At 43.1% G+C, this 25,020-nt stretch overlaps 1 protein-coding gene and 1 pseudogene across 3 annotated transcripts in view; one reads left to right on the plus strand and one right to left on the minus strand.

Annotated features, from left to right (window-relative positions):
- Positions 1-6,764: 6,764 nt before the first annotated feature.
- SLAIN1 (SLAIN motif family member 1) overlaps positions 6,765-25,020 on the minus strand; it is a 63,526-nt gene continuing 45,270 nt past the window's right edge. For all 3 annotated transcript variants that reach the window (XM_068395159.1, XM_068395158.1, XM_068395160.1), the window contains 3 exons: positions 14,677-14,841; positions 10,960-11,254; positions 6,765-6,840 (listed from right to left, as the gene is read on the minus strand). In XM_068395159.1, coding sequence (XP_068251260.1) covers positions 6,765-6,840; positions 10,960-11,254; positions 14,677-14,841 — 536 coding nt within the window. The remainder of the gene's footprint in view (positions 6,841-10,959; positions 11,255-14,676; positions 14,842-25,020) is intronic.
- On the plus strand, positions 20,352-24,370 carry LOC137675131 (uncharacterized; annotated as a pseudogene).

Genomic DNA, 25,020 nt, shown 5'->3' on the forward strand with positions numbered 1-25,020 from the left:
GAAAAGTTCAGTGTTGGATACAGATAATATACCTTGTTTAGTAACATCTGTCTGCAGATTACAAAGTATGAAGGTTGGCTGGATTGCTAGAGCTCAGTTTGGGAATTTGGCTGCAAGCTCATTCTTTCTATAGGTCTGGAAACAAGGACAAAAGAATAATATTTTATTTTTCTTGGGGAACAACAGAAATCTCAGGGGTAAGGAGTAAGTGAAGTGATCAGAAACAAAGAAGAAATATTATTTTCTTTCTTTTAACTCAAAAAATAATCACAATAGTAAAAACTAATACTAACTGCATGAGCACAGGGAAAGAGCTCTACATAGCAGCAAGATTGTGTCTGAAAAGGCAAAACATTATATTTTGGCTACGCTCACAGAACAAAACCAACACGTTCGAGTATCATCGTTTAGCTGAACTCTGCCTCAGTAATTAGCCTCTTTTAAGAACTCCACGTTAGCAAACAAAGGAACAGCCCGCTCTCTGGTACCTTGGCAAAAGGTAGTGGACAGAGATGGCTGTGCATCTGGGTACCGCACGCGCAGCAGGCACTGCGCTCCCTGGAAGCAACGGGGCTGCTGCAGAGCGGTGGATCCACGCTGCAGTTCCACATCGCATAGCCAAGTCTACTCTGTGCATAGGAGCCGCGAGGTTTTTTTCTGCCCAGCCACAAGAATAACTTACACAGCTCAATCAGTTTCAGATGTCCAACCTCTATACGTTAAGAGGGCTGAATTCAATAGTGCATCACAAATAGCTAATGAGAGAGCGATGGCAGTGACAGAGTTGCCTACATCTTGTGTGTTTGTCAGATTTTTCTTCAAGTAAGAGCCACTTTATGGTCTGTGAATGTTATCTTTTGTCTACCTATAGTTTCACGCAATTTTGAGAGCTTCATCTAGGAACTGCGCACATGTCTTTTGACTGTGTTAGATACCAAACTTCTCTCCACCTCTAAAAAATCAAAATGGATTGTCAATAGAAGAGAGAAAATTTTTAAGTATTTCTCTGCAGAAAGTTTGAAGTTCAACCACCATTCATTGTCCAAACTTCTTAACGTGATTCAGAGAGCCCAATCTGTATGTCTATCCATTTTTTACATGAACCAGTAGAAAACAAGATGACCAGTTGCTTTTGTATGTTTGTACCTATGCCTGCTATCATTTCATACTCTGTTCAAGGTAATGCACCAATTAAAAAATGCATTTAGCACTTCCTTAAAGAAAAAAGTAAGAATGCACCATTCACCTCTCTCCAGATCTAGGTTAGTATGTTGTCACTGTACCTATCAATCTCAGAAAAAATGTTAAATTATCTTCTCAATTATCTCATCTATTTGTAGTCATAAACATCACTGCACTAGTCCAGCTTCTTTTAATGAGGAACAAAAGGTGTGAAAGTCAGGGTCATGCTCAAAAAGGCAAAATCGGGCACTATAATGCTCACAGTGCAGGATGAGATAGCCACAAGCATGTTCCTCTAACCTGAATGGCTGAGGACAGACTTTCCCTCGTAAAGTAAACAAGAGTTAATTCTGACACAGAAACCATGCAGTAGTTTTCAGCTAATGCTATGCTCAAAGTACCCTGTCCCGCCGCTTACAATGCCCAGATTATTAAAACCTCCCATGCGGCACAGAATACATGCAAAGAAATTGGCACCTATTTACACATGGTCTTAAACAGATTGGGGAGCCACATGAGCTAGTCATGATCAAAAAGTGCTGGGATCTGCGAAAATGTATCATAACGCCATTTCAAACATGTACAGAGCTACTGTTCAGAAAATGGCAGCTACAACAGGTTTCATGCCAAGACATCTAAACTTCTGACCTCCTTCCTCTCTCAATTCCCCTTAATGGATGCTTAAAATATGCTACCGCAACAAGTGCTGCACTGGTACATGAACTGCTTGGTATTGCCAAGCCTTCAGCAGTGCAGTCAAAAATATGCCGTAAGGATTATGCCAAAATTAGCATTTGGGCACCAAAGGGCTCCCGGTACCTGGTTTTTTGTTTGTTTATGGGCAAAGGCTTTGTAATGCCAACCACTTAAATGCTTGGCTTATATGAAAGAGGAATGAGGTTTTAAGAATGAACCTATCTAATCTCTCACTTCCTTCCATGAGATGCTCTGTAAAAAGTGTTGTTGAACTGCACATGTAGAAAGATAATCTCTTGGGCCTCTAGTTCAAAGCCCACCCCTTGAATTGCACTTGGAACTAACAGGCAGCCTGGTCGGATCAGAGAGTGATCAGGTGTGACCCTGCTGAGGGATCACCAACTCTGGCATTAATTAGCACCCCCTCAGACCTCTTAGCATCTCTTCATGGCTTAAACTTCCCTTCCAATGTCAGTAATTCAGATTAAGCATAACTGCTTATGTTGCCAAGTAACACCTGAAAGTCCCAACGATGGAGACAGAAGATGCACCAAGGACCTGCTCCCCAGGCTGGTGAGCGAGCAGGATAGCTGGGTGGGATTCACAGGTGGACAGTCAGGAACCGCACCAGCCACAAGAGCATGCATAACCACTGACAGAAGTCACAAGAAAGCTGGGAATCTGGGGAGAGGAAGAGCTGGAAGTGCAGACGAAAGGAAAAAACTGTGAAATGTGACTCCAATCATCCAGGAGAAAGAAAATTAAAGCAGACTGGACAGGATATACCCTTTTCACCACAATGGTGACAGGGAAAGTCACCCAGGCTTAGTAATTTACTTTTTTTATCCAGAATTTCTGAATTGATAAGTCATGCCTGAGGATTAAACATCATAAATCTGTTTTTAAGAGAGAGTGTGTGTGTTATTCCCCAATTCTTTTTAACTATGAAGCCTTACCCATCATTCACAGTGAATGTTTAAATAGTGTTTTCCATAACAAGATGCTAATTTTTAGTATTTGTGTCAGCATCCAGGCATTTAATGTTGGGCCTGAGATCCTGTTGGGCTTCATTCTGTACAAACACAAAGGGAAAAGAGAGGAGTCCATGTCTCCAACAAACTGTGATTTAGGTGTAGCAAAAAACACCAGAGAAAGAAAAAATGACAATGCAGCACTTGTTAACAGGCTCAAGAGCAGTCAGAAGACACTGGCCCTTTAACTGTAGTCCTGCTTTTAGTGGTACTGCACCAAAAAAGCCTTTAAGGAAGATTCAAGGGTGAATAAAAATTGAGCCCCTTATGTTTATGGGGGATTCCCACCCCAGTGAAGGACAACATGGAAGGGAGCTAGGAGGTGCTTTGCTTGCAACAGGCACAATGCAGGCTGGCATCATGGACTTAGATAGGGGAATCCAACACTGAATGAGAAACTAGCAGTGGGATGGCATAGTGTTCGTGGCTTTGTAAAAGAGTACAACTAGCTTGTAACTCTTTTTAACTGTATTCCACAGAGAGGAGGCAATAAGAACAGTACACAAGAAGTGGTCAAAGCAGTGGCATGGTCAAAGCAGGAAGGCAAGAAAATGATCTTATCTAGTTTGGACGAATCTCACACACTGGAGACACTAACAAGGCCAAAGATGACGTCAGATGAGGAGATCATGGATGAATACACTATCTGTAGGAATGAAAATGTGTATCTTCAATTTATTATGCAAAGTATGCATGACTTTGACTTAACCAGAATATTAGGTTGTAGAAAAGTCAAAGACAGTGCCCAAGTTATGGGGCTGAATGACTGGAAATGTAGAGGTTTTATCCCTCATGACAAAAAACAGAAGGGAAAAAATCTTAGAGAAAAAGGTTGAGTCATGACTCAGCCACCAGCTCAGGAGCTGAGCCCAAGACTGCAGTTTGGACAGAAGGAGGTAGGTCATTTTTGGGATGCAGCAACAAGGAGACAGGAGTGGGATTTGCATTCATGGACCAAGAGAGAAGAACCAAAGCAGGGGCAGAGAGTTCTCAAATGCTTCCTTATACTTAGAAATGAAACTTTGGTTGTGAAAGATAAGTTTGAGTCTTTGTTTTTAAAGATATCTGCATAGCCTTGCTGTTTCCCATTGCCCTGGAGGAGATTCTGCCTTTCACAAAACTGAGCATGACAGAAGTGATTTTGTGTTGCACATCTCACGTTTCGCTCCCAGTGTGACTGTGGTGAAATACGTTACACGTTGGGCACTGTGCAGCAGTACCTGGTTTGTCGATGCCAATCACAGGGGAGACAGCGAGCTCGCCCTGCCACAGGCAAACAGCAGCAGTACCACAGCCCATGGTTGACATGTGTGATTCTGTTGATTCTTTGAGTGTAGAAAAAGCTGCTCACACCTTGGGTTTCCTCCTAAAGTTTTGATGGCATCCAATGTGACAGATACTTGATAGAAAGACTTAAACAGCAAAGCTATAAGGTTACCAAATCCTGACACGATGAAAGAATGTATTGCAAGGGAACAGGACAATTAAAAAAGGGAAAAACAACTCCATCTTCTCAAAGAGCTCATTATGTCCAAAATGCACGACTCTCCAGTTCACAACACATTTTGTAGTGTGAAATTTAAAAATGCAAATCACAAACAGTTGGGCAGCTTCTTTGGACATGTTGTCATCATACACAAACAACACTGGGAAGAAACATATGCGCTGGGTTCAAACCAAGAGCCTGAAAAATAGAGCTTTAGCCAGCAAAAATTAAAACATTTTCAAAGTCTATACTGCCCTCCTGTGTACAACTCGGTATTACCTCCAACAGTTGCAACCGATTTCAAAAATTCACAGTACTGTGGGTCTGTGGTGTCCCAGAAAATGGAGGAACACGGCTAAATTCCCAGCACTAGGGAACAGAGTGATGAGACAGCTCAGGCCAGGGCTGGTACGGTCAGCAACGAGCAGAAGCTAATCATTGCCACTGCTCTCCAGCCATCTTCTATGAAAAAGATCACGCTGTCTCCCTAGCACCCAAAGCCAGGAGAGCTTATTAATTTGGGAGGTTCTGCAGCCCTCCTTGTCATAGGCAAACAGCAAAGCACCCCCAGAGCTGGCTCTCCACCCCTGCCACAGTCAGTCTGTAAGCAACATAAAACGTTCAAGACAACAGAGATTGTTCACAAATGACTGACTGCTTTAACCTGCAGTAATTTCTTTCAATTAAAGCTTCTTATGAACAAAATTAGTTTGGTGCACTCCTGCTGAAATACTTACTTGTGCAGAGGTAATTTCCTTGTTGGAATTTTCTTGATACCCTCTTCAACAGTTCTGCGTTTTTTTTGGAAAAAAATGGATTTTGACAGGATTAAAAGAACTAAAGTGTGAAAATGAATTGATTATCTCTTAAACAATGTTACACTGTGCAGAGATACTACTGCACTACTATACAATCACTTCTCAGTGTAATGAAGGTTTTACTCACCACTAAATGCTTCTCCTCTTTTTTATTTTAGCTTGCCCTTTTAAGAAAAGCAGGTCCTCAAGCAAATCCAGAGCCACGGTGAAAGACTCACTTGGTACACAAATCTCTGCTTCCCATTGCAAGTCACATTTGCACTTGCAGAATCTGAACGTTCAAGTGAAAAAAATTCTTAAGATCATAATAAGATTGATTTAAAAATAATACATATTTGTCTTCCACACATACTATGGCTTCATAATACAATTAAAAAAAATTAGAAATTTCCAGAAGATCTTAATTAATGTTTGCAAAAATCCAGCATAATCTTTATAAACGCTAAGTAATGAAAACTTCAGGAGCTAAGTAGTTACCAGTTGCTAAATTCTGACAATGTTTACATTGCACACTCAAGAACAGCATTATTGCTGAAATAGATTCTTTATTTCTGAAACATTCCAAAACAGCAGTATACACAGTTGTAATCAAATATTAAGTCATATGCCATTATAAGAAAGCATTGATTAGTGCAATTGGGTTTTGTAAAAGATCTATCAAAAAGATTTATTCGCATTAAAACTCATTTTCCATAAGCAACTGTTAATAAAACATTACAATTTTATTCTCTGTAATAAAGTACTGAAAACCAACTGTAGTTTTAGAGATCACTGTATCTGTGTTAAGTGCAATGTGACGTATGCTGCCATTTTAAATACAAAACACTACGACAATAAATTAACAACTGAACAAATGGTGAAAGACCAACAAAACCATGCTGACCCAGCTGGATGGCAATTTCCAGTGAATGCTACTTTTTTTTGTGCTTCTGCAACATAAATATACTGCTTTGTATTGCCAATGGTATGATTTTGTAAGATATGTTCCTAGCGCTAAAAAAGTACATTACCCCAAAAATATTATTTATGGCACAGAAAAGTTAAATTATCTCTCTGTTGTTCAAGGTTCAGGCAAGTTTAAATGAACTTAAGTATACAAAATAAAATGTACTGGAAACACTAGAAAAAAATTCAAGCACATACATAAGTCCCCCCAAATTCAAAGTAAAATGCATGATGCCTTTACACTGAATAAATTATCTTAGAATTTCAGTATGGCAAAGCTGCCTGAAAAGCATTATCTCCTAGCTCTTTCCAAGGAAATATTCTGGTACTTTGCACACATATAATATTTTCTTCAGTTCCAAATGCCAACACTGCCATTGTTAGTCTGATAACGATGCAGCTGTTCAGGTAACTGATTAAGTGCAATATTTAGTATTTGATAAGATGTTCATTTTTTAAAAATGACATTGTATTATGGATGGTTACATATTAAAATCCCAGGGGAAATAATACTGTATGACCCTCCTTTCCGAAATCACTGTTACCCAGCCAGCTGGGTAACGAAATCCGCATTATTTATTTTCCACTGTTGATGGGCATCCTTCATCAATAGCAGCCATCTCTCCAGTTCCCATCCCGCATCGTGCTGAGTGACGAAAGTGGCTTTGGAGGCTGAAGAAAACTGTATTAAACAAATGACAAAAAAAAAAAAAACATAAAAGAAGTCATATTTCATGTGAAAAATCAAGGTAACAAACAAGATTTACTTCTGCAGCGACACTGGCTTTGTGGCTCGCTTGGAGACACCACTCTGGTATACTTCTGGCTCCGTGCTAATACAAATCTAAAGATCTACGGTAAAATTAAGGCCACCTCCAATGAGACCCCATTACTGTTACTGGTCTTAACAGGGTAAAATGTTTGTAAAAAGGAATTTGGTGAATAATTGTCAGATGATTGAAGATGTGGTTCTCCAGGGCTAAAGGTGATAAAACCCTATTTTTGTCACTACAGACAGCAGGCATGTTCCAATATGGACAGGCAGCAGAGACCTAATGGGAAATATTCTCTAAAAAGCTGTTGTGCTCAGCATGCTTCTCAAAAACCAGCTCTTTATAAAAACACTATGCACTAACACCAAAGAATTCTGGCACCTTATCAGTTGAACTCTACTAAAGTTCTGCTCCAGACCCTCTTATCCAGACACATGACAATGTGTTTCCATCCCACAGCTGAAGTCGGAGAGCCACCAGCCCCAGCCCCAGCCCCCCTGTGGGAACTTGCAGTCCTCCAGGCCCCCACCTTCACACCCTGGCTGCATCTCTCACTAATGAAAGAGGACTTATCAAAAAAATGCTTATTGACCATCTTCCAAACCCTCCAGATACTAACGAGAAAACTGTTTCAAATAAGATTAAAAAAAGGAAAACCAGCCATCCGATTTGATCTGACTGTTAACTCACTGGTGATGAGGCAGCTATCTCTGATTTGCCACAACCATATTTTAGTTACATCACAATTTCTTGAAAATAAAGTGCCCCAATTCTGTGAAACTGTTTCTTATAAAACCAGGTCTTAAGCCTTGTTCTCTCGCTTCTCTGCTTTTCCTTTAGCTGTACTGCTGTGAGTTTCTGATGCCTCCTCTCCCTTCCAAATATCCTTGGCTGGAAAAAGGCAGAGGTATGTTGTAAGGCAGGCGGAGTCAGTAAGTTAAAAGCAGTGACCAGAGCAGCTTCTTGCCTCTCTGCTACAACTGCTTTTTTTGGTGGCAAAAAAAAATTGCACCTCAGTAAAAAAGGTGGTTAAACTTAGGTTCAGCCAAGCTGCTTTCGTGCAGCTCCACTTTGTTGCAGTATCACTTATCTTTGATATAAATCCAGTTACTTGGGGTATAAAACACGACCTGTCTCTGCCTTTTTTTGCAACTTCTGCTTTTATTTCTTTTTTTTTTTCAGAAATTAAAAAAGGAAAGTCTGTTTAACTATCTTCAAGAAATAACAGAGAGGACAAAAGCAAAGAAAAATTAACTAGGTTGAAAATAACTGTAAGAATACTGCTACGTATCCAGAGCTGAATCTCTGCTACAGGGCAGTGAACAGGAAAATGCGCTAGCATTGAAAATAGTTTCAAACAAGCACAAGCCGTCAGTATGATGCCACATGGTTTGAGATAAGAGTTTTGGAGGGTCTGTAGTCCCTTTCTACTTTCCCATCATCAGCCAGATTGCAGCGACTGCCTCCAGTGCAAGGAACAAGCAAGCCTCCCACCTTGGCTCCAGAGCTGTGCTTATGTTGCTGCCATGCCTACACCTGGTACCTGGGATGATCCAGACCCTGACCTGCTGAATGACTTCCTGGCTTTAGCTGGGACCTGCCTCATCACTGTGGACTTGTCTGGAGGCTGGGACTGTTGGCTGACCCTGGTCACCATCAATGCTGCTCTTGGTTGGGTACTGTGGGGCAGTCTGGCTGTTCCACTTGGCTCCCAGCTCACCTTGCCCTATGGGAAGCTGCCCCTTGTACTGTGCTCCTGAGTAAGGCTAGAAGTAGAGGACTGGTGGGCAGGGGATGGGAGGTGAGAAGGTATGTCTGCAAGAAGCCCAGAGCGTGGAGTTGGAAAGGGCTGGGGGTTGCATGGATTCATTCAACAGGAACAAAAAAAAAGCGCTGCCTCAGTTGTAAGGCTCAGTAGAGATGGACTGTACTGTTAAAATTTCTTTATGCTGCTTTTGGATGCATGAATCCCTGATGGCAAGGAGAAAAGCAGTTAATCTTTAGCCAAGCTGGTTATCTTGGCTATTATCATTTTATTTTATAAATCATCAAACGCACTCTCTCATGTGCTTGATCCTATGCAGTAAATACTGAAGTTCCCTAATGCAGGCCCTACACAAAGTGTCTAACAACGTATTTTAAGTGTCTAAAATACCAATAACTTGGCTACCTATCAGGCTGGCCACAGGCATGAAGACACAGCTTTTTCTGAATGTGCATTTCTCCCTGAACATCTGATTGATTAAAAGAAAAAAAAAGAACAAAACCCCTTTTCTACTTTTAATCAAGTTGTGACTAAAACCTCTTTAATTTTCAGCATACTAACAGAAGCTAGACTCTTAAACTGATAATCACAAATGCCACTCCTTAGAAATGACCAGAGTGGCAAAAATCAACAGTGAGAAAATCTGCCACTGATGGCTGAATTCTTTACAAGAAAATTCCAAAAGAACTGAAACCGCCCTTATTTTTACATGAATAAATAAAATGAAATGAGGGTCTTAAAGAACTGTAGGCTGAGCTCCAATCTGCCTGTGCTTTTAGAGTTCTATAAATTTGTCATTCCCACAGTGCAAAGACCATCTGTCTTCAAGGATCATTGGTCTGACTCTACGGCAACATATGATGCTTTTAAGGTATATTTGAAGATGGACTATAAATAGCCTTGTTACTGATTTGAATTGGCTTCTAATAAAAACAGTGTTGAGAGTACAGGGTCTCACCCTTCGACTTAATTTTGTTTTTCTTTAATATTGTCTGTTGTATGAAAAGTTACAAACCAGCAAGGGGCAAATCTTCATGGCCCAGAAAGTCTTTCTCACATGTTGCTATGAAAGATTTAAGAGCTCTGCAAAAGAACATGAAGTTGAGGAAAGGAAAAAGTAAAAAAGAAAGAAAACCCTCTACTATGAAGAACTCTAACAGAGAGAGTTCCAGCGGAGAGCAAAGGAGGTTATAATAGAAATCTCATGGTAGCCTTCATCAAAGAAGAAACCTGACAGTTCTTTATCAAAGTTTCACCGCAGTTGGTCAAAATCTGTTGTCAGTCACATCGCTGTAATCCCCAAGTAACTGAACCAAAGACAAAATGTGAGCAATTGAACTTATTCTGGATCTAGCAAGTATCTAGTGAAAAGCATAAAAACGGTGAGAGCTAAAGAGTGACAGTTCATCCAACAGAAAACCAGGTGGTCACGCAGCGGGCTCTCACAAGAGGAGGGATGGGTGCAACGGGAAGAAATAGTTGGAAGAGTTGACACAAGCTGATAGAAGTTTCTCTTTGAGAAACTTCATCACCTATTAATTACAGAACATACAGCTCAGAGTTTAACTCCCAGCTGTGATAAGGTGATTAAAACACAGTCTCTTTCCTCAAGCTTATTTTATTGCTTGCCCTAAAAAAAAAATCATTTGGAGACGAAATTCTCTTGGAAAAGTGCGAAAATGCATTTGCTTAACAGTATATCTCATTGCAAGTATGTGATACTTCAGGATTCCCTGTTTGCCTGTTGTCTCCCAGCTGGAATTGAAAAGATGCTGGTTCAACCCAAGACCACACTAGCCTGGATATTTCCTTCCTCACAATGCTGTAATGTCACCAGTTGCATTTTTAGTCTACTGCCTTTTAGAACAACAGGGATGCAACTCTTTCTATTTGGGTACTCTCAAATTTGCTCATCCTGTGAGCTTGCAATAGCAGTTGGTACAAGTCTGGAAGAAGGCACGTCACATATCTCAATGATATGAGATTTCTATTTGTTTTGATTTCTTACTGATAGATGGCAATCCATTCTTATTTATATCAGATTATGTTCTATTAATTATCAGAGTTTACTAGGAACTACCAGCATGCATTGTCCATCACTGTTTCTGGAGATAAATCTTCATCCATTCAGTGACTCAGCACTGGAAGCCAGAAACTGTTCTCTTTTATAGCCCAGCTCCATATTCAGGAGAAAAAAAACCCACAAACCCACAATCTAAGTCAAAGCCATCCACATAGGGAAGGAGGCCTGTTGAATTCTTACCTTCGAACTGGCTGTGCAATTTTACTTCTGGGTATGCCACTCCCATTGATGGCCAGTGATGGTCTTGGAACAGCACTGCGCCCTACAATCCCTTGACTGGCAGTCTTGTTTGGCATTGGGATCCCAGTGTTAGAATATAACTGCAAGTTGTTGGACACTGGAATACTGCTACTAGTGCTACTACTACCTTGTACAGTTGGGCTTACGTAGGCAGTAGCTTTGAGAGGCTGTCTGACAGACACTGGAAAATGTCCCACACTGTGAACTCTGTGTTGAAGCTGTCCTGGTGATGGAACTGCAAAGATTGGAGAAAAGGAAGTAACAGAGTCAGTATGCAACAGATGAGGCCAGGCAGTAATGCTCATTTCTAGACAGAACTGAATAAGGATAAACACATCGTTATGCAATTTACTTGCTAATCAAACTGCTGGAAAACTCCTTGGATCCAATACTGTATCCAGTAATACTGCACTGAACTAAAATAACCTGTTCCATCTTCATCCTGAAGAAAAATCCCACCCCATATTCATCCTTCTTTCTCCCCTCAAAGAGGTTTCATTAGCCATTACAAGCAAACTAATTCCACCTATGCAATTAGAGCTTTGAACAGGAGAACTTGCTGAAGCTAGAAATTAATTACTGTTCGATCATTTAGATTTTTGTTAAGGTTGCCTGCAATAACCGCATCTTGTTTAAGGAACATTTTATTAAAGCATTAGAAAACATCACAGAAGTCTAAGCTTTATGTAGAAAAACAATAAAAAGGCTATAAAAAGGTCTTGAATATAACAGCATATTCCAAGGCTGATGTTATGTAAACTGTCATTTAAAATCAATGCTACAGGTTCCAGAAGCTTTATATATAGATTTTCTACACAATCCTGCCGTCTGGTGTACATCAGACATGCATCTGCTTCAGAGTCCACATATCAAAAGCAAACTGTCAAAAGCCTGAAGCACATAAACTAACAACATACCACACATGGGCCAGTTCTTTTTCAAGTCTTTGAAAAAGGAGATCTTTAATCCATTTAAAGACAGAGGAGAAAATACAGATGTGTGATTCAATTAAACAATACTTGCAATATATTGCTCTGGAACTCTTATCATAACAGTTATTTAATAAATAAATATTTATTATTAGTTGATAATAAAATTTAAATAAAAACAACCCAAATATTTAATTTTTATATTTAAGTATAAAGTTTAAATTATTTAATTTAATTAAAATTTAAGCAATTAAATAATTTTTAAGACATTTGCAAACTTTGCTAAAATTTGAAAGAAAACACCCACAGGAAAACATTTTGCCAACTTCTCCCTCCAAAACCTCACAGGACATAGGAGGTGTAAGTTCAATCCTTTCTCTTGTCTGTGTCAAATGAAATACACTTTTTCCGTTTCCTCTCAGAGTTTCTCAACCACCATGCTAGAAAGGATGGGTTTGGATCTTTATTTATCTTGTTCACATTCTACATTAATAATTCAACATCCAATAGATCAATACTCCCTCCATTCCCCCGCCATCGAGAAGTCACCTAAATTAAACTAATTACAGAGTCATTTTAATTCCCCTACTCAACAAGTATAATATACTTGAGGATATAACCCTCTCTGTACCAGATTTGCTCAGAAGAAAGTGGCTCAACTTCAGTAGGAGAGAGGTCATGTTGATAGTATTTATACAGTGTACTGTAAAATCAGCAGTACATAAATTACCAAGAAAAGCAGTTTTCAAATTCTGGTATCAAAACTAAAAATGTAAACTTATATGAATTAATTGCATTATTGGTGCTTCTACAATACTACTACTAATTATTATTACAATTTTAGTTTTAAAGTTGGTGCAAAATGAATGGGGGGAAAAGAAAAAAAAAGGAGGTGAGGATGTTACCCGGTGGATAGATGATGGTAAAGCTGTGGATGTGGTCTATCTCGATTTCAGTAAAGCGTTTGACACGGTCTCCCACAGCATCCTTGCAGCTAAACTGGGGAAGTGTGGTCTGGATGATCGGGTAGTGAGGTGGATTGTGAACTGGCTGGAGGAAAGAAGCCAGAGAGTAGTGGTCAGCGGGACAGAGTCCAGTTGGAGGTCTGTGTCTAGCGGAGTTCCGCAAGGGTCGGTTCTGGGACCAGTTCTATTCAATATATTCATTAATGACTTGGATGAGGGATTAGAGTGCGCTGTCAGCAAGTTCGCTGATGACACAAAACTGGGAGGAGTGGCTGACGCGCCGGAAGGCTGCGCAGCCATTCAGAGAGACCTGGACAGGCTGGAGAGTTGGGCGGGGAGAAATTTAATGAAATATAACAAGGGCAAGTGTAGAGTCCTGCATCTGGGCAAGAACAACCCCATGTACCAGTACAAGTTGGGGGCAGAGCTGTTGGAGACCAGCGTAGGGGAAAGGGACCTGGGGGTCCTAGTGGACAGCAGGATGACCATGAGCCAGCAGTGTGCCCTTGTGGCCAAGAAGGCCAATGGCATCCTGGGGTGTATTAGAAGGGGTGTGGTCAGCAGGTCAAGAGAGGTTCTCCTCCACCTCTACTCTGCCCTGGTGAGGCCGCATCTGGAGTATTGTGTCCAGTTCTGGGCCCCTCAGTTCAAGAAGGACAGGGAACTGCTAGAGAGAGTCCAGCGCAGAGCCACGAAGATGATTAAGGGAGTGGAACATCTCCCTTATGAGGAGAGGCTGAGGGAGCTGGGTCTCTTTAGCTTGGAGAAGAGGAGACTGAGGGGAGACCTCATTAATGTTTATAAATATGTAAAGGGCAAGTGTCATGAGGATGGAGCCAGGCTCTTCTCAGTGACATCCCTTGACAGGACAAGGGGCAATGGGTGCAAGCTGGAGCACAGGAGGTTCCACTTAAATTTGAGGAAAAACTTCTTTACGGTGAGGGTGACTGAACACTGGAACAGGCTGCCCAGAGAGGTTGTGGAATCTCCTTCTCTGGAGACATTCAAAACCCGCCTGGACGCGTTCCTGTGTGATATAGTCTAGGCAATCCTGCCCCGGCAGGGGGATTGGACTAGATGATCTTTCGAGGTCCCTTCCAATCCCTAACATTCTGTGATTCTGTGATTCTGTGTGATTCTGTGATTCTGTGAAACTCAATACTGCGTAACAAGACTGGAGCATGTGTCTTACAAGGAGAGGCTGAGGGAGCTGTGTCTCTTTAGCCTGGAGAAGACTGAGATGGGATCTTACCAATGCTTACAAATACCTATGGGTGGGTGTCAAGAGGATGGGGCCAGACTCTTCTCAGTGGTGCTCAGCAACAGGATGAGGGGCAACAGGCACAAACTGAAACACGGGAAGTTTCATCTGAATATGAGGAAAAGCTTTTTCACCTTGAGGGTGACAGAGCACTGGAACAGGCTGCCCAGGGGTTGTAGAGTCTCCTTCTCCAGAGACATTCAAAACCCGTCTGGACACAACCCTGTGCAATGTGCTCTAGGGGAACCTGCTTTGGCTGGGGGTTGGACTAGATGATCTCCAGAGGTCCCTTCCAACCCTAACCATTCTGTGAATCTGTGAAGACTGGCAGAATTTGCTTTCCAAAACAGAAACTTTGAAAATCCTGAGCTATATTAAAATCTGGTGCAAAAGGAACACAACCTGCTTTTAATTTTCCATAAAGCAGAGGATCGGAAACTGTGACATGTATTTTACCACTCTATCGATTCCTAGCACGTAGCCAAAGAACATGGGTACTTACTACACGACTGCATCCTTGAAATCCCATTACTTGCTCCATGCAAATTGGAGTCAAAGCTCTGACTGTTCCTCACAGTGACTGGAGAACTAGCAAAGCCAGCATTACTGTTAATGGTGGGGGTACTTGGCATCCGAGCAAGATTAGGCATGCTTCTTCGAAGTTTATCTGAAGCAAAAGAAGACAACATCGATAGTCATGTCAGAATTTCCAACAAACACAAGCAGCCTCTGAATAATTTCTGTAGAAAATCAAAATTAAAACAAATTACTTCAACACAGAGAGGTTTTGCTCTGCAGGAAGAATACGAATGTGTTATTGACAGCCTACTAATTGAACCCTTCTGACTATCGTAACAGCACAATTATTCACAAATAATTTTAAAGACACCAATAGGCAGTACATTTGCAGAGTATCACAAGGATTTAAACACTGAAGTGTCATAATAAGGACGAGTTTCACGTAAATGTGTAAAGTAGGTCAGATGAATCATGCCCTAAATTTGTCTGCTGCTTTGCAGTGAATACAAAGCAAGGCTGCAGTGTCAAAGTCAGACACAGGTATCTACACTGTGTATGTCTAAAGACAGGTGAGATGAATCCATCCTAAGTGACTAAAGTCTTGCTTTCAGGTGCCAATGAGATGCTAAAAAATTCCATTCGGTACCTAACCTTATTAGCATGTTAAGTTTCTGCAGGTGGCCATCTGCAAAACCTGCTGAGTCTTGATGCTGTTCAGTTGCTTGGAGCCCTGGGTTGACAACAGGATTTTCAAATCTGGTGGTTCTCCCTCCTACCCCACCTGTGGTGCCTGATTTCGCACGCATTTTCAGAATGGGCCTGTACAGCCTTTCACAAAAAGCAAGCTGGAAATGCCTCAAACGTTTTGGGGCAGGTTCAACAGCTAAGGCAAGTGTCTAAGAGGTCAGAAGATGTATGCAACCCCACTCACGCTAGTTGATTTGGAGAGAGAAGCCGAAACCAAGTCTGACATCTCAGGAAGACTTCCCAACCACAACAGCATTAGGTCATCTATGGTGAAGCTCTTTGGGTCTCTTCTCCCGTGGGGCCAAAGGGAGATGACTCATTCTGTATAATCAGAAGAGACTGGTGGGGGCAGAAAGGTACACACTGAATGACCTGGTCTGAATTGCCTCCTGTGACGTGACAGACTTCAGTAAAGCAACGCTGTGGGGAAGTAACGGGTCATTTATTAAATTGTCGTTGACAACACCCCTAACACTGGCCTCTTGGCCAGGTTCAGGAGCTCAAGTGCTGTGCTCTGCTGAGGTGGCTACATTTCTCCTGGTACTGTGGTCAGCATGGAGGCCACCAGCTCCTGACCTTCCTGTAGGTTCTAGCGCCTGGCAGACATCTGCCTCCAGTTCTTACACTACAAGAGAAAGCAGGACTATGCTTGTCTTCTAACAGGCAGCTACGACTGCTCTCTCCAGCAGCAAGCAGGGGATTTCAAGATTGATGTTTTGTATTTATGCACAGGAACAACACATCACACACGGCTTGCAACTGCTGTTTTAGGTCTACCACTTAGCTCACACAGGGCAAGTTCAATCCACAGAAACAACAAATTGACCTAGCAGTCCCTGTTTATCAGTCCATATAAATATATAACCTATTTAGCACCATCATGACCTCCTCTAATCCTTAAAGCTGCTAAAAACTGACGAGTAATAAGAAGTGACAGTACAGTCCTACCTATACAACATATTAGTAGTCACTAACAGTAACTTCAATATATGTGATGCCTATGTAACTCCAGCAAACTGAGTCACAGCAAGGCTACAACTCCAGCTGTTTTTTTATGACCGGTCCTCATGATAAGAACAGGTACAGAATCCTGCAAATAATCAAAAACACCCTTGTACTTCAAAGGGCCAGTATTTCTAGTATCCTCATGTCCCAATTCCCAATTACTAGTGCCTACCTGCGCTTGACACTGACTGTATCATGCGCACTAGTCCTGTAATGATGAGACCTTCTCTTCCATCTCAACTAAGGTTGACTTTCAGTTACCACAGATGGTCTGACACAGAAAACCACTGCTGTCTAGGAAATAGTTTAACTCTTCCTGTGAATTAAATATACTATATTTTCATATTTTTTTAATCAAACAGCAGGCATGGGAGGCAAGATAGGGAGGAGTTCAGTGCAAGAAAAAGAAATGCAAGGTTTGAGTTTCCAGAAACAGGAGTACAAACAAATCCTAACAAAGAACCAGTTTAAGGGTAATCCTTCATCAAAGAGTTAGAGGTGTTGTGCATCAGTGACTCATCATTGACACTGGAAGGCTGAAACTGTCAGTTGTACAGCAACGAACATTAGCAAAGGAATTACCACTGCGGTTCAGTCAGGTGGTAAGTATTAATAACACGGATATAACAATGATATAACTGTTATCAGGCTTCAAAAACTGTCCCAGGGATGCAAAGGCATCCATATAGCTACTATAGGTCCCTATTTCTGAAATACTCATGATTTTGCAAACTGGAAAGGGAACTGTCTTCCTATGATGCAAGCTTTCTTGGCCCAGAGTGGCAGAAAATTCATTAATATGAGATGTCTGTAGCTACTGTTACTTTTGGAGCCCTAGCCTACCCTTTAAAATCCTAGGTCTTGAAATCCTAGGTTAACATTGCAGCACTTAGCAAAAAAGGTCTGAGCAGCAGGATGGTGGTAGGGAAGATGGCACTGCATAAAATAGCTTTCTGTCTAATACTATCCACATATGCTACATAAGCAGAATTCCTTGGACTCTACGCGCTCTTCCACTCAGGGACTGCATCAACCACTGCAGGCATGATCTGTGCCTTGAATTGTTCAATGGATGCAGCTAGAATAGCAGGAAAAAGAGGTACAGAAGTAGCTTGGATTTCCTCCATGTCATGGGTGGCCACATCTTTTGCCTCCTGTTCGTTAGTCCCTTCTCGTTCCAGCAGTCTGCTCTGCTGCTGATTCAGTCCTTTAGCAGCAGATTCCTGCTGCACCTGCAAATTCTCATCCATTGAGCATCTGCATTACTTCTTTGATGGGTCCTTGTGTCTGCTGAGATAAACGGCCCTGAAAAGCAATGAAAATAGTAGGTCAGTTTTGTGTTTGGGGAAAACCCAGAAACGTTCATCTTGATGGCAGTTTGCAGCTTTCATCTCCTTGGATGACACATCCTCTTTCATCTCTTTCTTGAAGTTTGTTCTGTCACCTGTTCCCCTCCTAAGAACAGTGGAAAGAGCCTTATAGATGTTTTGTTTGTAAAGGAAATGTTGGCTCTTGTGAGCTTGATAAATGGAAGCAGAAGGCAGGAGTTATGTGATTTTAATATTATTTCAGGCTGCTGAGACATGACTAGATACGAACTTGCTGGAAATACATGAGAAGAAAACAAAAATATTTTTTCAAGCCGCTAGTAGCAAACCTTCCCTTTCTAGAGCTCTTTTTTCTCCTAAGACTGATGAGAAAATTAACAGAGAGGAGGAGTGAAGGAGTAGAGCTGAGATGTGTTCTCAGCTGAAAAGTAATTTGCCCAAATAGTCCTGTTTATGATGAATGCTGAAATGCGCTGCAGTTTCTGTTACTTCTTTTGCACTAATCTGGTTCAGTGGCAAGCCTACAAAATCACTGCTTGTTTACAGTTTGTTCTGTTAGGAAGATGTGGCTATTAACACCAGTGAGAAACTCCGAAGGACCTGCACGTTCTACAGCATCCAAAGTTACTGTGACCCACTCCTGAGTCTCAACTATAATCCAGGCTGAAACAAATATGATGTTTAAGTAGGGTGCAGCCATACAAAGCATCACAGATGTATCTTCGCCTTTCCCAGCCTTCTTTGAGATGTAATAGCATACCTACAGACATTGTATTATTGAGATATTTGAAAGCGTGAAGAAAATGCAAGGATAGGTCATTAACAAAGGAGTTAATAATCAGTTCCTGGTTATTATTCACACAAAACCTGCTTGACTAACCTGATCTCCTTCTATGACAAGATGACCTGCTTACTGGATGAGGGAAAGGCTGTGGATGTTGTCTACCTGGACTTCAGTAAAGCCTTTGACACAGTCTCCCACAGCACTCTCCTGGAGAAACTGGTTGCCTATGGCTTGGATGGGCGTACGCTTCGCTGGGTAAAAAACTGGCTGGATGGCCAGGCCCAAAGAGTTGTTGTGAATGGAGTTAAATCCAGCTGGCGGCCGGTCGCAAGTGGTGTTCCCCAGGGCTCAGTACTGGGGCCAGTTCTCTTTAACATCTTTATCAATGATCTGGACAAGGGGATCGAGTGTACTCTCAGTAAGTTCACAGATGACACCAAGTTGGGCAGAAGTGTTGATCTGCTTGAGGGCAGGAATGCTCTACAGAGGGATCTGGACAGGCTGGATCGATGGACCAAGGCCAACTGTATGAGGTTCAACAAGGCCAAGTGCCAGGTCCTGCACTTGGGTCATGTGGGGATCTGTTCCTTGTCCCCCTTTTTTTTCGGCATTGTCTCAGAAACCGTCCTATCCCACGTGCTCAGACGCCATCTTCTGGGGTAAAGGACTGCCTGACCTTGACGACATTTTCTGAGGCAAGAAGTTAGTCGCCAACTAGGGGTGAGTGACGTCTGCGCCCTGCAGCCCTCCACCCCCTCCGGAAAGACCCATCTGGGATATCGGGCGACAGCCTGGCAATGGGCCAATCCTACGGCGTGGGAACCGGACCTGTCCCGCCCTCGGGCCTGTGAGTGGTGCGAACTGTGACTGGGGGCCCCACATCAGCAGGACTCTGCAAAAATTCTCTATAAAAGAGGCCGTTTTGCCCCAACACGCGTGCGCCCACCCCCGACTGCCGAGAATCAACAGAGGACCGACGGAACACCGCTGGGTCCGTGGCGGTGACTAACCCTGCTGCTCTCTCCGCTCTCCTGCTTAGTTTTCTCCTCTCACTTCCTACCTTTCCTATCGCTTCGTTTTCTCTCTGCCCTCTCGTTCAACAGAGCGGTCTGAGTGGCAGCATCTGACCTCGTTTGTGTCTTAATGTCGCCCTCTGGGATCGCAAAGAACCTTCTCAGAGCCCAGAATCTAACCCGGGCCCTGACGTTAATGGCGCAGTCGGCAGGATCCCTTAAAGCGACAGTGTCGGCCTCCAGCCCGCTGTAACCTTCGGCTCGCGCCCTTCGCCCGCTCTCACTCCAGCTCGCGCACTTCGCATCTGCTTTGACTTCACCTCGTTTCTCCCGTGTACCCCGGATTGGTCTGGTCTGTGCACGTGTCTGTGTTACGTGTTCATCTCTCAGGGACGTTCGGGGTGGGAGTTGTTGTGTGCGGAGTTGTGGTTCCTGTGTGTGCCTCTCGGGGATGGTTGGGGTAGGGGTTGTGTGATGGAAATCCCTGTTTAACCAGAGCCTTGAGAAGATTCACGTGCCGCCTCCCGAGACGATTTTACCCCCCCCGGCTTGTTGTGTTTGTAGACCAGAACTTTATCAGAACTTTGTAACTTGTGCTTCTGAATTCTGTGTGGAAAAATTGCTTGGTAACGAGGATCTTGTGTGAAACCTGGTTGTGCATTCGGATTTTTTTTGGAAGCTCGCGTGTGGATTGGGGGTTTTGTAGTGAAACCGTTTTGTGTATTGGAAAACCGCTTGCCGATTTTTTTTTCCTGTTGCTGTCAAGAGCCACGCGCTCAGCATGGAGGAGACTAATGTATCGTTTGACTTTTTGGAGGGGTGTGAGGCACGGCCCTCGATACCCGGTATCGAGCGGGTGCGCGAGAATTGGTGCCATTTGCAGGCGGTCACCGACTGAATCCGCGTCCTGCTTAAGGCCTCGAGATGTCGGTCTGGGAAGGGGGAAGCCCTGATTTGCGCCGTCTTGGGTGCGAGTCTGGCTGCAGCTGTTGAAACTAGAAATCAGGAACGAGAAGACCCGACACACACGCCGCAGGCACTAAAGCTTTTGGTGCAGTCATTGCAGGAGCAGGTGGCAGATTTAGAGCAAAACAACTGGGAATTGGAGGAACAGGTTAAAACTCTGCAAAATGAAGTAGGGAACGAACAAGAGAATGTGAGGTGTTTGCAGGAGGCTTTGGTAGAAAAGTTACTTGTTTGTGACTGCAAGGGGGGACGGAATGGTCAACAGGGAACTGATGCAGGCCTGTCCCATGGTGATTGTCACAAAAGGATAGTTTGTACCCCAATGGAGAACTAGAGGAAGCGAGGAGGCCATATGATTTACCGCAGGGTCCTCCGCAACCCCTTCGACCACTGGTCAAGGTGGAATATGCTTATGAGAATAGTGAGGACAATAACCCTAGAATGGTCACTAAGGAGGTGCCGTGTACAGCAACTGAATTGGCTCAGTTGAAAAAAGAATATTCACGCGGTCCGAAGGAGTCTGAGACAGAGTATGTGTGGAGAGTGTCGTTAACTGGCGGAGATCATATTATGTTGAGTGAAAGAGAAGCTGAGGGGTATTGGGGACCTGGAGTGTTCTTGACTACTGGTGATCATAGGGCCCCTTGGTCTCCCACCCAGCGAGCAACTTGGCTGGAGGTTTAAATCCCTTGGAAAGCAGAGATCCTCTTGCGCTTACAGGCTCGGTGGATCGGCTTGTGGAGAGTGTGCACAAGGCGGCCTGTTTGCAGATGATGTATGATCAGGAATTGAAATTTCGGCAGGAATCCCCAATGATGATACCAGTAGATCCTGAGAGGATGACTCCCCTGATTAGAGGTTTGCCTGATTCATTGAAACCCTTAGGAATTCAATTACAAGGCACTATCAGAAATACCCCTCAGAGTGCACGGGTGACAGCTGCTTTAACCGCAGCTTTAACCCCGGATTGCCATATCCCAGGACAAAAAGTGTAGGCGTGGGGGGAAGTAGCTCAAGAATTGATTAACTATGGGCGGAAATATGGCCCAGTGAAATCAGAACCTAAAAATGTGAGGCGTACAGAGGCGAAGTTTCCTCCAGCAAGGCCCTTTCCCCCGAACCCGGTGAATTCAAAGAAAGATACTATATCTCAAAGGAAAGCATTGTGGTTAATAGGAAAACAAAAGGGAATACCCCTGAAGTGTATGGATGGGCTTCGTACCGAACAGTTGGAGAAAATGGTACTAGAGTGGCCAGGGAAAGGCACAAGAGTAACTCCCACTGATGAGGGATGGGTAATGAAACCACCTGAGAAACCATCATCTAATGCCCCTGGGGGAAGGTATGGAATTCCCTCTGCCCCACCTTGGGTGGAGCAGGAAGTAATTTCTAGATTTTCACCCAGAAGAGAGGAAAACTAATTCCTTCGCCTGTCTCTCGTGAGCGGATGGGCGAAGGGTGGATGTACATTAGACAGCTCACCCTCACCCCACAAGGTGATTTGATTTTATTTTGTGTGGTGGGACCTAAACAAATACCTATTCCTTTTGTAGTGGACACTGGTGCTCAAATCTCTGCTATACAGGAAAATGATGCCTGTCGATGTGGAATAAAACCTTCAAAAAAAACCCTGATGGTGTCGGATGCATTCGGGAATGTTAAGGTACAGACGTTAGTGTGAACCTCTCTCAGATTCCCCGGGGAAGACACATCAATTACTGTAGAAATGGTAATGGGAGAATTCCCATCAAATTTATTGGGAATGGATGTCTTAAAGGGCCGTAAGTGGACAATCAGGGAGGAAACTGGATATTTGGAGTCGCCAAACTAAATTTGAGGCTCCTGATTCCAGCCCCTCCTCTTCCCCCATCTAAATTGACTAATGTGAAACCATATTCTCTACCCCTGGGAGCCAGAGAAGGCATAGCGCCTGTTTTGACAGAATTGCGGAAGCAAGGAATTATAGTTCCCACGCACTCGCCCTACAACTCTCCAGTATGGCCAGTGCGAAAACCAAATGGAAAATGGCGACTGACGATTGATTATCGTCGATTGTATGCCAACACAGGACCCCTAACAGCTGCTGTGCCTAACATTGCCGAACTCATTTGTACCATTCAGGAGCAAGCCCACCCTATTTTGGCAACTATTGATGTCAAAGATATGTTTTTCATGGTTCCTCTTCAACCAGAGGATGATCAGGCTCGCTTTGCCTTCACTTGGGAAGGACAGCAATATACATTTACAAGGTTACCCCAAGGGTTTAAGCACATCACGCCCTGGCAAGGGAATTAGAACAAATCCCTCTGGAAAAAATTGTCAAAACTTATCAATATATTGATGATGTGCTAATAGGGGGAGACCAAATTGAATCTGTGGGCAAGGTGGAGTCAGCAATTATCACGCACCTGGAAGGGTTGGGATTGCAAGTCCCACCTGAGAAGGTTCAATTACCTGCAAATGAAGTTAAATTTCTGGGAATCTGGTGGAAAGGAGGAACCATGTGCATTCCAGATGATACTCTGCTAGCTTTAGACCAGGTAAAATTACCTACCTCGAAACAAGAATTACAGCAAGCACTAGGAACTTTGGTATTTTGGCGAAAACGTATCCCTGACTTTTCCATAATAGCTAGGCCGTTGTATGATTTGTTACAAAAAGGTGTCTCTTGGGAGTGAACCCCTGTCCATGAAGAAGCCCTACAACTACTGATATTTGAGGCTTCTAGTCACCAAGCCTTAGGTCCAGTTCATCCTACTGATCCCATCCAAACTGAATGGGGATTTGCTGAATCTGGACTGTCACTTCACTTCTGGCAAAAGGGACCAGAGGGACCCCCAAGACCTGTCAGCTTTTATTCTCGTAGTTTTAAAGACGCAGAAAAACGTTACACAGGATGGGAAAAGGGATTGTTTGTGGTGAGCTTAGCACTATGAGAGGCTGAGCACACCATTCGTCGGCAACCAATCATTCTCAGAGGCCCCTTTAAGGTAATAAAACCAATTTTAGCAGGGATCCCTCCTCCTGACGGGGTGGCACAATGAGCATCCGCACAATGAGTGCGGAAATGCACAAATTGAGCATTATTGTGGCATCTTTAACATATCAGAAGGCACACCTAAAAAACTAGTTATACAGGAGGAATTCTCTCCAGATCGTGAGAATCACCTCCCACCTCCTGTCATACAAGTAGCACCTCCATTTTCCAAGCAATTACCGAATGTCTGGTTCACTGATGCCTCAGCCAAACATGAGGGAAAAGTGTGGAAGTATCGAGCTGCTGCCTTGCAAGCCCAGACTGATGAGAAAATCATTACAGAAGGTGAAGGTAATGCACAAGTGGGTGAATTAATTGCTGTTTGGAGTGTTTTCCAACATGAGGCTCAATCTTCTTCTCCTGTCTATATCTATACTGATTCTTTTGCTGTCTTCAAGGGGTGCACTGAGTGGCTTCCTTTCTCAGAGAAAAATGGGTGGGAAGTAAACCGGGTACCGGTATGGCAAAAGGAAAAGTGGCAGGACATTTTAAGAGTTGCCAAACGAGGGAATTTTGCCATAGCCTGGGTGGCCTCTCACCAAAACAGTGATGATCTAACTAGCCAATTGAACAATAAAGCAGACGAATTGTCTCGTTTAGCTCCCTTACAAAACGAACCAATAACAGAAAATCGGGAGAGACTATTGGAGTGGCTGCATGTCAAACGAGGACACACAGGAGCCAAAGATCTTTACTGTGAGGCACAAGCTCGAAGCTGGCCTGTCACAAGAGAAAACTGTCGAACATGTATTTCTGAGTGCAGCTTATGCCGCAACCGACTCGACAGACATCCCTAGACAGCCCTCCCCTACACATTAAAAGTGGAAAAGGACTGTGGGAAACATGGCAAATAGATTCTATCGGACTTTTCCGCAACGCAGAAGGAAAACAATATGTGTTAGTGGGAGTGGAAGTAGTATCAGGACTGGTACAGGCAGAAGCGTTTGCCCAAGCCACTGGGGAAAGCACAGTCCAAGCCTTAAAAGGATGGTTTAGTTCTTTCCGAAAACCTCAATCAATTCAATCGGATAATGGTTCACATTTTACAGCAAAGATGGTTCAAGATTGGGCAACCGAAGAGAGGACCAATGGTTTACTAAAGCGATTTCTAAAACCGCATGATCCAGGATGGGCAAGCCAGTTATGGGATGCTCTCACTTTGGTAAACAACCGTTGGGGAAAATTTGGAAGTCCAAAAATTACAGCTTTTTATCCAGAGTCCCCGACAATTATACCTGCCCCCAAAGGCCCAGATCATCCCATAAATTCATCTTATCATCCAGGACAACCAGTACTGGTAAAACTCCCTACCGTGGGAGAAGTTCCACTGGTATTTGTTACCCCGTTTAATGAATATGCTTGGAAAGCAAAAGATGCCCTGGGAAAGGAGCATAAAATTAATACATGATGGATTGTTCCATCATTTTAACCAAAACCTCATCTGGTT

The sequence above is a fragment of the Nyctibius grandis genome, chromosome 2, assembly GCF_013368605.1.
Source record: "Nyctibius grandis isolate bNycGra1 chromosome 2, bNycGra1.pri, whole genome shotgun sequence".
NCBI classification, from domain to species: domain Eukaryota; kingdom Metazoa; phylum Chordata; class Aves; order Nyctibiiformes; family Nyctibiidae; genus Nyctibius; species Nyctibius grandis.